Raw genomic sequence first — 13,214 nt, 5'->3', positions numbered from 1 at the left:
GGACAGATAAGCTTAAATTTTCTTTCCAGGCTTGTTTAGTAAACGTTTTATGCATTTACCACGTGAAAATAAGAAATATGCAGTTTAGGCTCTTAACAGAGTCGAAAGTGACATGATGATTTTTTGGGGAAGTTTTCCTTACTTAACTTCTGGAGACTTTGTACTACTTTGTTGACTTTAAATCATCCGGATATATCAGAATTCACACGAACATGCCATTGTAGTGATTAGTTGGCCTTTTCCTATTATTTACCACATTTTACAACAGGACAATGCTCCATTTCATGAAAGATCTTTACCTACTAAAGTTTTAAATTAAGCAAATCAATTTGACCTCCGCACAGCACTGACCAAAACTTTATTGAAAATATTTCATTAAATATCAGAGAATAACCGATAATAACCGAAAACGCCGAAATTGCCGACATTTGGTCTAAATTAAATGTTAACTTAGCGCACAATTGGGTTGAATCAATTCGGACCATAAAGCAGGCTGTTATTGATGCCTTTCTTTACATATTGTAAAGTAAACTATTCAGGTCGACTTCAAAGTTCTGGTATATAGGAAGTAGGCGTGGTTGTCAAAATATTACAAACGAAGTTTCATTGATATTGGTCGGGTAGTTTCGGAGATATGGTTTTTGACCCATAAGTGGGCGGAGCCACACCCACTTAAAAGCTTCTATACCAATTTGGGTGGAGCCCTTCTGTACCTTCCTTATAATGAAATTTAAGGTTTCTGGTGTTTTCCTTTACAGATTTAAAGCATTTTGAGTAATTTTCAACAAAACCTTTGTATGGGAGGTGGGCGTTGTTATAATCCGATATCGGACGGAGTAGTTAAACAAAAATGGATATAACAAAGCTACAATTTAAGTTATAAAATTCGGAGCACAGGATCTAGATACGGTAGGGTATATGCGATTAACTGCTTGATAAATTGGCGAGAAAAAACACCAGAGAGAATTTTGGTATATTTATCGTGAACCACTAAAGCTGATGGAAAATTTGGAAGTAGTTAAATAATTAGTTACTCCCTAAATAATTTAACTTATCAAATAGTTTATCTTACATATACCTTATCCACAGCATTGCGTGGCCCGGCCACTAGTATTAATATAAAAAACAACACTGCTGCAGTTACAACAGTTACATTAAAATCAATTAAAACATTCAAAACAAATGTATGAAAACTTACCGCCAGTTAGAGAAATGGGGCTTTTATCAATTCGCTTTCTTATCGCAGATATGTTAGCCGTGGTCAGAATAGGTGAGCTAATGGTGACTGGTATTGTATGAGTGCTATTTAAATTCATCGACATATTCAAATTAGTTACACCTTGTAAGTTAGCTACTTGTGGCATCGACAATGGTACCGCCGATCCCATAGCTGTTGGGCTCAGGCTGGCTGACATATTGCTGTAAGGTGATTCCAATGGTTCCTTAATAAGAAACGGCAGTGTGTAGAGGTCTCAAGGTATTGATTTCTTCATCATTAAGTTTTGTATATATTTTTTCTTTCAACATTTATTTACTCACCTTCGAGTCTAGTTTTTCAGGACTTAAGAATTGTTTTGTTAAATAGAGGTGATGCATCATAGCCTGTAATCGATCGCGTTCCTTCTGCAAGTGAATTTCCAGCTGTGATACGACTTGCATTTGAACCCGTGCTTGCGCTGTGGACCGATCGTCCAAATTATGTTCGCTGTTTAGGTGTCTGTTATTAAGTATATTCAAATAAATATAATGTCAAAGTGAAATTACAGGAAAAATAATCTTAATACTAAGTCATGTAACGGAATAATTTTAATGACTGTTTTCGTCGGAATTTGGTTATTTCTAACATGATGAATACCTAGCATTGACTAGTGATGAGCGATATTTCACTACCGGTGATTTTTTCACTGAATTGAAAAATCACATATAGCAACTGTGATCAATTTTTGTAAATATCAGTGATTTACAATCGCAATTGCAGTTCAGTAATTTGAGTTCGATCACAGTAGATCAGCGTTGTCCACGGCCTATGCACACAATAGCGCACGGACGATTCAGTTGACGCGATCAGTTGACGCTAGAAAACAGAACGCACTAAAAATGTTCCAACATATTTGGGAAATATGTTATTTTTTTATTGAGAACAATGAAAAGCATGCAGAATGCTTAATTTGTTATAAAAAAATAAAGCGTTGTAGCAAACATGATATAAAAAGACATTATGAACGTTGTCACAAAAATCTTGTGAATATCGAGGGAGACGTCCGAAAAAGTCTTCTTGATAATTACAAAAGAAAATTTGATTTACAATTAAATTCTCAGCTATACTATCAAACAATCAAATTTCTGATCTCATTAGAATTAAGCAATATAATAAAGAAATAAATATAGACTCAGACTCAGACAGAATCTGAAGTCTGTGTTTTATTTTACAAACCTATCGTCCCAAATATACTCGTACGTAAACTAAGCGTTCAGGGTATTGTCTCAACGGTATTCCCACCTAGTCCTAACCCTACCGTCTTGAAGCCGTTGCTCCCTAGTTATCCCTCCTATCTACATCCAAAGCGGAAATCCTTTCGCAGCAATGGCTCACTCAAGCCTCTTCTTAACCTAAATGCAACAGTACGCTGTATTACAAACAGGTATATGACTTGCTGACCCTATTTATATGGTCAATCGATGGACGTAACGGCGACAGTCCGCCTTTCAAGAGCATTGTCACCGTTTGGTCCATCGATATGCCAAACTAACTACCCTAGCGCTTTTCCACTCACGAGGAAAATATCCTTCCCACACCGTAACTTGGGTAAAAATTTTGATATCTTGATGAAATTTGTTACACATTACATCTACATGGTATCATAGATAAGCAAAACCAAAATGTTAACTGAAAAACTATAATGTTCTATGACTAAGCCATAAATAAAGTTATACAAGTTATGAAATTTCGTACACAGGATCACACTAGATAGGAGTATATGTAAATCTGCACTACAATTGGTTTAGAAAATTCACGGCGAGGGTAACCCCGCCTACTTATTCTTTAAAAACCATAACTCAGGAACTACCGGTGGGGTATTAATTCAACCCAATGGTATAATTTGAAAATGGACGAAACCACGCCTACTTTCCTTATAACACTACTTTGAAGTCCATATGATTCGTTCACTTTACAATATATAAAGTAAGTACTAGTGAAGATATCGGTGCAGCACTTTGCACAAATACTATGTTAATACTGTGGCAGCCCCATTCTAAAAATCGCCGAAATCGGACCATAGGTTTTTAAGGCCACTATATATCGTTCATGAGGACCTCGGTGCTTCTAACCTAATATTAGGGTTTCCAACTTTCATTGGACTTTATGCACTATATATGACGAATATGTGGGTCAAATTGTGTATTATTAATATAAATAAAGTTAAATAACTTTCCTGTGATGACTCTGTGATGACTTTCCCTATTTTGTTTTTGAAAGGGGTTGAGTTTATTATTTGAGATTTTTTGTCAATTTTAAATATAAGCTGTAGGTTATATTCGTTAATTGGTTTGTTTAAGGTTAAAATTGGGTTCGTCTTTTCGTTACAGTTATTTGATAAAAAGTTATTAATGTTGACTTCCGCTGTATTAACTCGGCTAAGTGTATCGGCCACTACATTTTCAGATCCTTTTTTATATGATATGTCATAATCATACTCTAATAACTGGAGTTTCCATTTTATTCCATACACACATACATACTTTGCACAAATACTGCGAAAATATATAGTAGGAAAATCTCTCAGATATTTTATAGAAATTTAAAGAAGAGAGAAATAATTTTTGGAACAGGCCCGATATCCGGGGCCTTGAATTCGATTTCGACAATTTTTTTTCACAAGTGATGCCACAGATGATATGCAGTTTTTGTGTAAAGTTTTATTCCGATATCTTCATTGGTTCCTTATGTATACATTATATTCTGAAGGAATCAGATGGAATTCAAAATTGAGTTATATGAAAAGTAAACGTGATTGTAACTGATTTCGCCAATTTTCCATCCGTGTTATCAGGGTGTCAAGTCAGTATTATGCAACGAATTTCATTGTAATCGGTGAAGTAGTTCCTGAGATATGGATTTGACCCATAAGTGGGCGACGCCACACCCATTTTCCATTTTGTAAAAAACTCTGATTGCAGCTTCCTTCTGTTATTTCTTCTGTAAAATTTAGTTTTTCTGACGATTTCCGTTAGTGAGTTAACGCAATTTCTGTAATTTTCAACCTAACCTTTGTATGGAAGGTGGGCGTGGCTATTATCCGATTTCAACTATTTTCATGGTGTACGGTGGGGTACGTAAGGGAACCGATTTTGCCCATTGTCGAAAGCAACCCTTTCACGGTCCCAATGAACATGTGTACCATGTTTCGTTTAGATATCTCAATTATTACTCAAGTTATCCGTTGCACGGACGGACCGACGGACGGACAGGCAGACATCCCGATTTTAAATCGTCTCGTTATACTGATAATTTTGATATATTAGGTTGGCAAATATCTCCCTTCCGCCTTTTTGTCTTTTGAATTTCACGGCTAGTTTGGATATTGCGTTCAACAGTTATATACGTGTAAACATGGAGTTCACTAACGCCGAAATTCGAAATTAAAGTTTTCCTTCGTTAAAGGCAAATTCTATCACTTCGAACTGTGGAGGAAAGGTTTCGACGATGCGGGTGAAAACGACACCATGGATAAGCCAGCCGGCGGAAGACCTGTGACGACGAATACTGATTAAATCATGTAAAACATCGAGTTATACCGGCATGTGGCATCTCATGAAATCGCCTTGGAGATGGGAGTCAATCACCAAACCATTTTAAACCATCTGCAGAAGGCTGAAACTGAACGAACTCGACCCATTTTGGAAGCGGATGGTGACTGGCGACGAAAAATGGATCACATACGACAATATCAAGCGAAAACGGTCGTGGTCGAAGGCCGGTGAATCGTCCCAAACAGTGGCCAAGGACGGTCAGGAAGGTTTTGCTGTGGGTTTGGTGGGATTGGAAGGGAATCATCCACTATGAACTGCTCCCATATGGCCAGACGCTATCTACCATCTACTGCGAACAACTGGACCGCTTGAAGCAGGCGATCGACAAGAAGAATTGGTTAACCGTGTTCCACCAGGACAACGCCAGACCCCACACTTCGTTGATGACTCCAACTTAATATATAACCCTATATCTAACTCGTTTAGTTTTATGACTTACAAACAACCGTTATGTGAACAAAGCTATAATATTCTCTTAGGAGCTTTTGTGGCGAGAGTATAAAAATAAATAGAAAAAAATTTATACAATTTGTAGAACTGTACGCTTTGAACGTTCCATGCGGTAAAATTATAGTTCCAGTGAAATACAATTTGCACTGGCTTTGTTTGACTTGTGTCAAAATACTTTCATGACACATTAAATATTGAATGTTTTTGAATTTGGTGTTTAAAATGTACTATTTTTGCTGAATTTTACCTTTTTGCAGATCCTTTTAAAAATGCCATATAACTATACATAAAAAGCTTAAAAAAATCGTATAAGAATATGGCATTTATTTGCAAAAAAAATTGCGAAAACGATAAATTTCTCTGATCAAAACACTTTCTTGACATACTGCATAATGATTTTTGTATTTTTAGTAGATAGCAGCTACTCCACTAATTTCAACCAAATTTAGTACATAACATTACCCCTATATTCATATATTTGATTTTGGGAATCGGACTACATCTACGGCTACAACTTATCTATAGAAATAAAAGAAAGTCGTATTAGTTACACTATTTATGACTCAAAAACGGCGGAACCGATTTGGCTTAAATTTATTTTCAAGGTAGCTTAGGGCCGGGAGAACGATATATCATACTTTTAATTGCATACCCGTGATGAGAACGGATATAAATTGTGGTACTACAATTAAAATTTAAAGATGAATTATTCAAAACAATATTGTAGCCGTTCATTTGATAAAAATGACAACAAAACTAATAGCAAAACAAAAAACAGCAAATCATAATTGTGTCCATGGTTGAATATTTGACGATTTGCAATTTTGAATTTAGTCGGCTAATGTGTTTTTAGTCAGGTTGAAAATGTCATGGAAACGGGAACGTGAATATGATCATAAGTGCAGAAACTTCAACTAACAACAAACATGAGAGTTGCATGCTGAACAATACATTTGTTGAATATTTCTCTGAGCCATTACTGCCTATGTATTGGTAATGGTCGAGTACCTGTCGACGAATCGAGAAAAACGAGCTCATCAACAAAGTATTCCCACTCACAAAAACAATGAATTCTAGAGTGAGCGAGCAATTTTGGCGGCTAAGGATAAAGATGTAAACGACTTAAACTACATAATTCGGAATGAGATCATTGATACACTTTATTCATTCAAATCTATTGACTGTGGAATAAACGAAGATGAAGTCACCAACTATCCAATTGAATTTTGAAACTCCTTGGATGTGTCTGGCTTACCATCGCAAAATTCACGACTAAAAGTTTCCTCCGTAGTAATCTTGCATAGAAACTTAAACTACCTAAACGTGTCAAAAAAATGTTATATACCGAATTTCATTGAAATCTGTCGAGTAGTTCCTGAGCTATGGTTTTTGACCTATAAGTGGGCGATCCCACGCCCGTATGGGAGGTGGGCGTGGTTATTATCCGATTTTAACTATTTCCATGGTGTATGGTGGGGTACGTAAGGGAGCCGGCTGCAGAAAGTTTGGTTTATATAGCTTTATTGGCTTACGAGATATATACTAAAAACCTATTTGGGGGCAGAGCCACGCCCACTTCCCCGAAAAACATTACATCCAAATAATGACCTTACTAGGACGAACCTTTATACCAAATTTTACTTTCATAACTTTATTTATGGCTTAGTTATGACACCTTATGTGTTTTCGGTTTTCGCCATTTTGTGGGCGTGGCAATGGTCCGATTTTGCCCATTTTCGAAAACAACCCTCTCACGGTCCCAAGGAACATGTGTACCAAGTACCATAACTATAATACTCTCTTACCAACTTTTGTTGCGAGAGTATAAAAATATCTTCACTGAAGACTCTAACCCATGCATCAAAATACGTAGCTAATAAAGCACTATTACAATATTTAATTGTTTTGATTATTCGAACAAAAAATTAACTCAATACAAAAGAAACTCATTTAATGCTCATCGGTAAATCTTTCAGATATTTTAAAAAAATTCTGAGGGAATCTTTTACTTCTAATAGTGTGTCTCTGTACCAAAATTGGTTAAAATCTGGTTATAACTTCTCCTTACTCCCATATACATAATTATAGATTTTTCAGTAATTCGGTGTGCTTTATACCTTCTAAATCGATTAATATATGAATATCATAATCAAATTAAGTGAGCGTATAGTCTTGGATATAGTGTACGTTGTTAGTGAAAACGAAATCGGTACAGGAATTACCTCAGCCTTCATATTTGGAAAAGTACAATTAAGGTAGAGGGGGATCGATAATGCCTTCTGCTTACAAATCTATTAATTTTGAAGCTGTTGCAAGCGTATGCTCTGCGACCTTCAATATGGTTTCAATTTAAGATAACAAAATGGTAAAGATCTGTATCGTGTTGAAAATATAAATAACAATTTAAGTCTAAAGTGATTTTTAAAAACTCGAAATCGGTTTAAAGAAACAGCAGTTAGAAGAAGAAGCTGTTTGAAGCGCTAAGTTGGCAGCAAGAAACTGTGAACGCGTTTTTCTCAAAACTGTGTTTTCAAACTTTTCTCCATCGTATCAAAAACTGCTTGACCGAATGACTTGAGATTTGTAGTGTACAGCAGATTTTGGAGATGTACTGGGACAAATCTTCTGTAGAAGAGTGTGATGAAACGACAATGAACTTCGGGAGAAATGCTTGAAAGGGATTTTAGAAAAGGGTGAAGAATTTGAAATCGATCACTAGTAAGTATAGCCAACCAAGAAATCTCGAAAGAACTTGAAAATATAAAGAAAGATCTATCGGCATTCAATACGTTTCTTAGGAACGAGAAGACATTCCATGGTAAATAAGCCAATCCAATATTCGATATGCTGTCTATAACATTTTTCAAAATATAATTAAAACTTGCGAGGAGTTGGTCTTGCCGACATGCTTATGGAACTGTATGAAGTGAATAATCGCTCCTATAAGTGGTACATGAAACTATTTAACTGGGGCTTAGGCACAGCAGTTATCAATTCCTGACTTCTGTATCGGAATCTGCATCTCAAAATTGTTAATACAATTTCACATGGATATTGCAACTGACCTCTTAAACGCAACGCCGATGTTTTAAAGTTCTACTCAAAAGAACAGGAAACGTCCTAGTGATATGCAAAATGTAGAAGCCGGCTCCACTCCGATTTCACCTTCTTTATCAGAGCCACTGATAAAGATGTAACACTTTTGAGACACTAAAGCAGGAAAGGCACTTAAATTAATTCCACTTTAGTGCCTCGAGGTAATTACCAAGCTTTTTTTCACATACACTCACATTTACTACTTAGTAATAACAAGAATACAAAAAAAAAATCAAAACAGAGACTACTCGGCCGATTTTAATGAAATTCGGTACATAATATTTTCTTAACACTTGATGAAACGAACGGAATTTGGGCGAAATCGGTTCACAACCACACCTACTTTCCATATAACTCAATTTTAAATTCAATCCATATCTTCACTTTATAATATATTCATTAGGAACCAACGAAGGAACTTAACGATAAAACTTAATGTCGAGATGTCGGACTATAACTTTTCAATGTCACTGATATCGAACATGAAGAACTCAGTGCCTAAGGGTAATTTTTCACCGAAAATATCGGTAAATCTGTCAGATATTTTAATGTAATTCAGAGAGAATCTTTTTCTTCTAATAGTGTGTCTCTGTACCAAAAATGGTTAAAATCGGGTCATAACATCTCCTAGCTCTAATATTCCTAATTATAGGTTTTTCAAAAATACGGTGGCCTTTATATGTACGTTATTAACAGGTTAATATGTGAAATATCTTAGCCTAATTAAGTGAGCATACAGTCCTAGATATAGCGTACTTGGTGGTGAAAATGAGTGATATCGATTCAGGAATTACCTCAGTCCTCATGTACTATTTATGATGATTATATGGGTCAAAATATGTTATCTTCATAAAATTTAATCTATAAATTGGGAGAGTATAAATTGTTCGGTTGCACACGAACTTAGCCTTTCTTACTTATTATTTTAATAATTTTTGTATACCTCCATATCCCAGTGATGATCACAAGCAACTTTCTGTTCCTCCCTCATGGAATTCTGTTTATAAGCTCTTTTTGGCATTATTTTCTGGTCCCAAGAGAAACAAACCACAGAAAAAAAGTCGATGCCGTAAGGATTAAGACCGATATTGATTTCAGTATATTTCTGGCTCATTTCTCCATAGTAAATTATATTAAACAGTTATTTTTAAAAATTTAAGCTTATGGTTGATTTCCGCTCAATTCAAAATATTGTGTGGTGTCTATCAGCTTTATAAGAGTCAACTTACATATATATTAGAGCAATTGTCTTAATTAATAGCTGTTGAAAACAGTTTACTTTGTGCAAATTAATCTGAAAGTTTTCACGAACTCACTATTTTTACTCTGCTTTACTATCTCTTGTAATAGTGGCCTACACAACTCCATTATTATAGTTTGTGTACTATATATGCATGTGTGTATGTATGTCAAGTTGTTAGTAAAACGACAAATACCAACTTCGTTTATTTTGTTTTGTTTTTATTACAATAAACAGTTAGCATATTACAAGGTTTATAAGTATAGTAGTATAAGTATATAAGTGCATAAACATAGATATGTACACTTCTAATATTTATTCAACAAAATCAAAAATACAAAATACTTACATGTTACAACTGCCGGATTGTTAATATTGCTTTATAAACATAAATTAAATATTTGTAGTAAAAGCAATTATGGAATTTCACTGCAAGTGGAACCTCGTCGAAAAGATGTGTAATACTTTCATTCTCTTTAGAAAAATTATGAATCAAATTATAAAGTTAGATATTTTCAGGATTTATGCAGATTTTTTACTTGGTTGGTTATATTTTACATACCACGCCCAACATAATTGATTCGCACAGCGAAATTAATTTATTGCATTAAGATTATAATTGAGAAACCAGAGTTTGCCCTTCGCACTGCCGGCTACTCGAATAACGAGTATACATTTTTGTTTTTTACTGTTCATAAGAAGTTGGTAAGTTTCATCAGCTGATTGCTATTTTATCAATAAGCACAGTTCACAGCGTAGACAACCCACTGCAGAGCTGCTTTCCAGTTTCAACTCGATTTGTATTCGATTAAAAATTAATGTAGAAAATTTAGAGTTTTATTTTGTAAGGTAAATCGGTCTATATCACCGCTTTAATCGAGCAAAGCCCAGTTAATTGATCAACTAACTTCTGTGCGAAAAATATATTATAAACTGTATTAAGCTTAAATCAAAAATAATTCAAGTAATTTATGAGATATAAACTTTCAAACTGCACCTCCTACTGGGAGCTTAAAATTGAAATGCTTGGCATAAAATTTAATTTGGCAGTCGGATGGAAGACCGAAATTCGGAAATCTATTTCGACAGACATGTAGTACATATTGTAGTATGCTTCAGAAACCACATGTGTATCACCGGTTTTTGTTTGAAAGCAAATGGTGTTTCGTACTACAATAGAGTTCTAGAAACCATTGAAATTTTGTGGTGTTGTGAAATGTACTACAATGGATTGCACTGAACACACCGAAAGCTTTTAAGCTCTTCTGTCACAATCATATGTTTTCTGACATTTTGACATACAGAAAATAAATTAAATACAAAATAAATTGAAATCAAAAAACAAAATTTGAAAAAAAATGATGTGAAAAATATGTAATATGTATGTAATAATATGTAATTTGTAATAATCATAATGGACAATAATATTTTAAGATTGCTCGAAGTTATAACTAAGTCAGGATCAATTTTCCTGCATGTTATTCATAATTATATTTTGCTTGAATTTATTTGTATCAGCTGATGGATGTAAACATAGTACAATACTACATGTGTGTCACTATGCTGGTATATGATTTCTTGAGCTTTTATTGTAGTACACATCGTAGTACAGAAACCATATATAGTCTTAGGCATTATATACCCACTTAAAAATCCGTTGATTAGTTTTACTATGTACAAAATATATAAATAGTGTAAATATTTAACAATACAGGCAGAGCCACCAGAAATTTCTGTTGAAAAAACTTCCGGAAAGTTTTACGAACGTGTGTTCGTCCATACCTTTGCGAGCGTTAGTTTCCCTGCTAATTCTTTCAATATATTGCGCTTTTTAATGTTAATACAAGTAATGACAAATTCAAATAAATTAATAAAATGAAAATCAAATGATTTCTTATTCCCATGACAGACGGCGGGGTTAATCCGGATGCTTTAATCAGGATTAATTCGAGAGTTATCTCAGTTAACACCGTTACTAACTCCGATTTAATCCTCAAAATCTTAGAGAGTTAATGGGAGTTAGTGGCATTTTCTTTGGCAACATTGTTAAAAATTACCGATTTTAATCTAATGTGAAGACAAGCAATACTGATAGCTGTTTTTTTTTTCAATTAAATGTAAGCAAAAACATACGCATGCTATGCAATAGCTAAATTTTTCAGGAGTGGAAGTTCTAATAATAACTTATTTATGTATATTTTTTTAATAATTAGTGATTTTGTCTTGTATTCAATTTTATTCTACCAAACTGTTTAACTGCAATCAGCTGTTTAATAGTTTCAAACTCGGTTTGCTGCGGTCTACCACAAACAAATTTGTATCTGATTAAGTGCGGACTTAATCGGGGTCAACGCTGTCTGTCAAGGCTATTAGTCATTTAAGAGCAATTAATTCTACTATCAAAACTGTTTGAGCTTTCAATGATAAATAAAATTTAATAATATTTATAATTTTCTATTAAACACTGTTTTTTTTTACAATTTTCATGAAAAAATTATCCCTCTAAGCTGCAGCTAAAAATTAATTTCTCATATACACTTACATTTCGCTTTTGTTTTACTTTTGCTTTGTGATCTTACGTGGCGGTTACACACATATGTTCAATGTTAAAATGTTTTTGGAAGCTCGTTTCAGTTTTGTCAGTTGCTAGAAATTTAACCTTATAATCACCGTCCTGCTTTGTGGTGCAAAAGCATCGACGATGTCAAAATCCGATGAGACGGCACTAGAAGTTTTCGAGAGAAAGGTTTTGAGGAAGATTTATGGTCTTTTGAACCGTGGCAACGGCGAATACCGCAGACAATGGAATGATGAGCTGTATGAGCTATACGACGACATAGTTCAGCGAATAAAATGACACCGATTACGCTGGCTAGGTCATGTTGTACGAATGGACGAAAACACTCCAGCTTTGAAGCCGGGGAATATGGAGACCTCCACTACGTTAGAAATATCAGTTGGAGAAGGACGAGGTATCACCAAGTGGCGCCAAACAGCTAAAAGGAAATATATATGGCGCCCTGTTGTAAACACGGTTATAACCGTTTAAGCGGTGTCTACGCCAATAACGCAGAAGAATCGTCAAACCTATCCGATTCATTCAAATGTCAAAGACAGTTAGATGATTCGCGCTCTTAACTTTCAATGACATGAGTGTTTGACAGATTTTTCTTTTTGCCTGAAAGCTTGGGGAACAACAGAATTATGAGGATGAGAGAACGTACCCACTTTTGACAGGTGTGTCTAAATACGAAACATTATACAGAAACTAACTCGAAAACACTTCTTAGTGTTGTATCGGGTGATACAAGTATGAATCGTGTCAAACTGTCATGTTATTTTTGTTCTTTATTGTTTGGCATTTCATCATATAAGAATTTGCGCCTGAACAACGTTTACAAATTATTCAACTTTATTACGAAAATTCATGTTATGTAAAGAATGTGTTACACGAAGACCGTGGAGAGTTTATTCGGCGACGTTCGCAGCAACCCGTACTGTTATCCGCCATGATAACCGACTATTTGATGCTTGAAATTGACGCCCGAGATCTCGGCAACATTTGGTTTCAACAAGACGGCGCCACTTTCCACACATCGCATCAATCAATGGATTT

At 34.8% G+C, this 13,214-nt stretch overlaps 1 protein-coding gene across 7 annotated transcripts in view; it reads right to left on the bottom strand.

The window, feature by feature from the left end:
* The window catches only part of LOC105219951 (putative uncharacterized protein DDB_G0282133), an 85,244-nt gene that overhangs the window by 29,936 nt on the left and 42,094 nt on the right, over positions 1 to 13,214 (bottom strand). For all 7 annotated transcript variants that reach the window (XM_054235656.1, XM_054235653.1, XM_054235654.1 and 4 more), the window contains 2 exons: positions 1,540 to 1,717; positions 1,199 to 1,442 (listed from right to left, as the gene is read on the bottom strand). In XM_054235656.1, the coding sequence (XP_054091631.1) occupies positions 1,199 to 1,442; positions 1,540 to 1,717 (422 nt within the window). The remainder of the gene's footprint in view (positions 1 to 1,198; positions 1,443 to 1,539; positions 1,718 to 13,214) is intronic.

This window comes from Zeugodacus cucurbitae, chromosome X (genome assembly GCF_028554725.1).
Source record: "Zeugodacus cucurbitae isolate PBARC_wt_2022May chromosome X, idZeuCucr1.2, whole genome shotgun sequence".
NCBI lineage: Eukaryota > Metazoa > Arthropoda > Insecta > Diptera > Tephritidae > Zeugodacus > Zeugodacus cucurbitae.
Note: the sequence above shows the minus strand (reverse complement) of the source record. Positions and strands in the feature narration are given on the sequence as shown.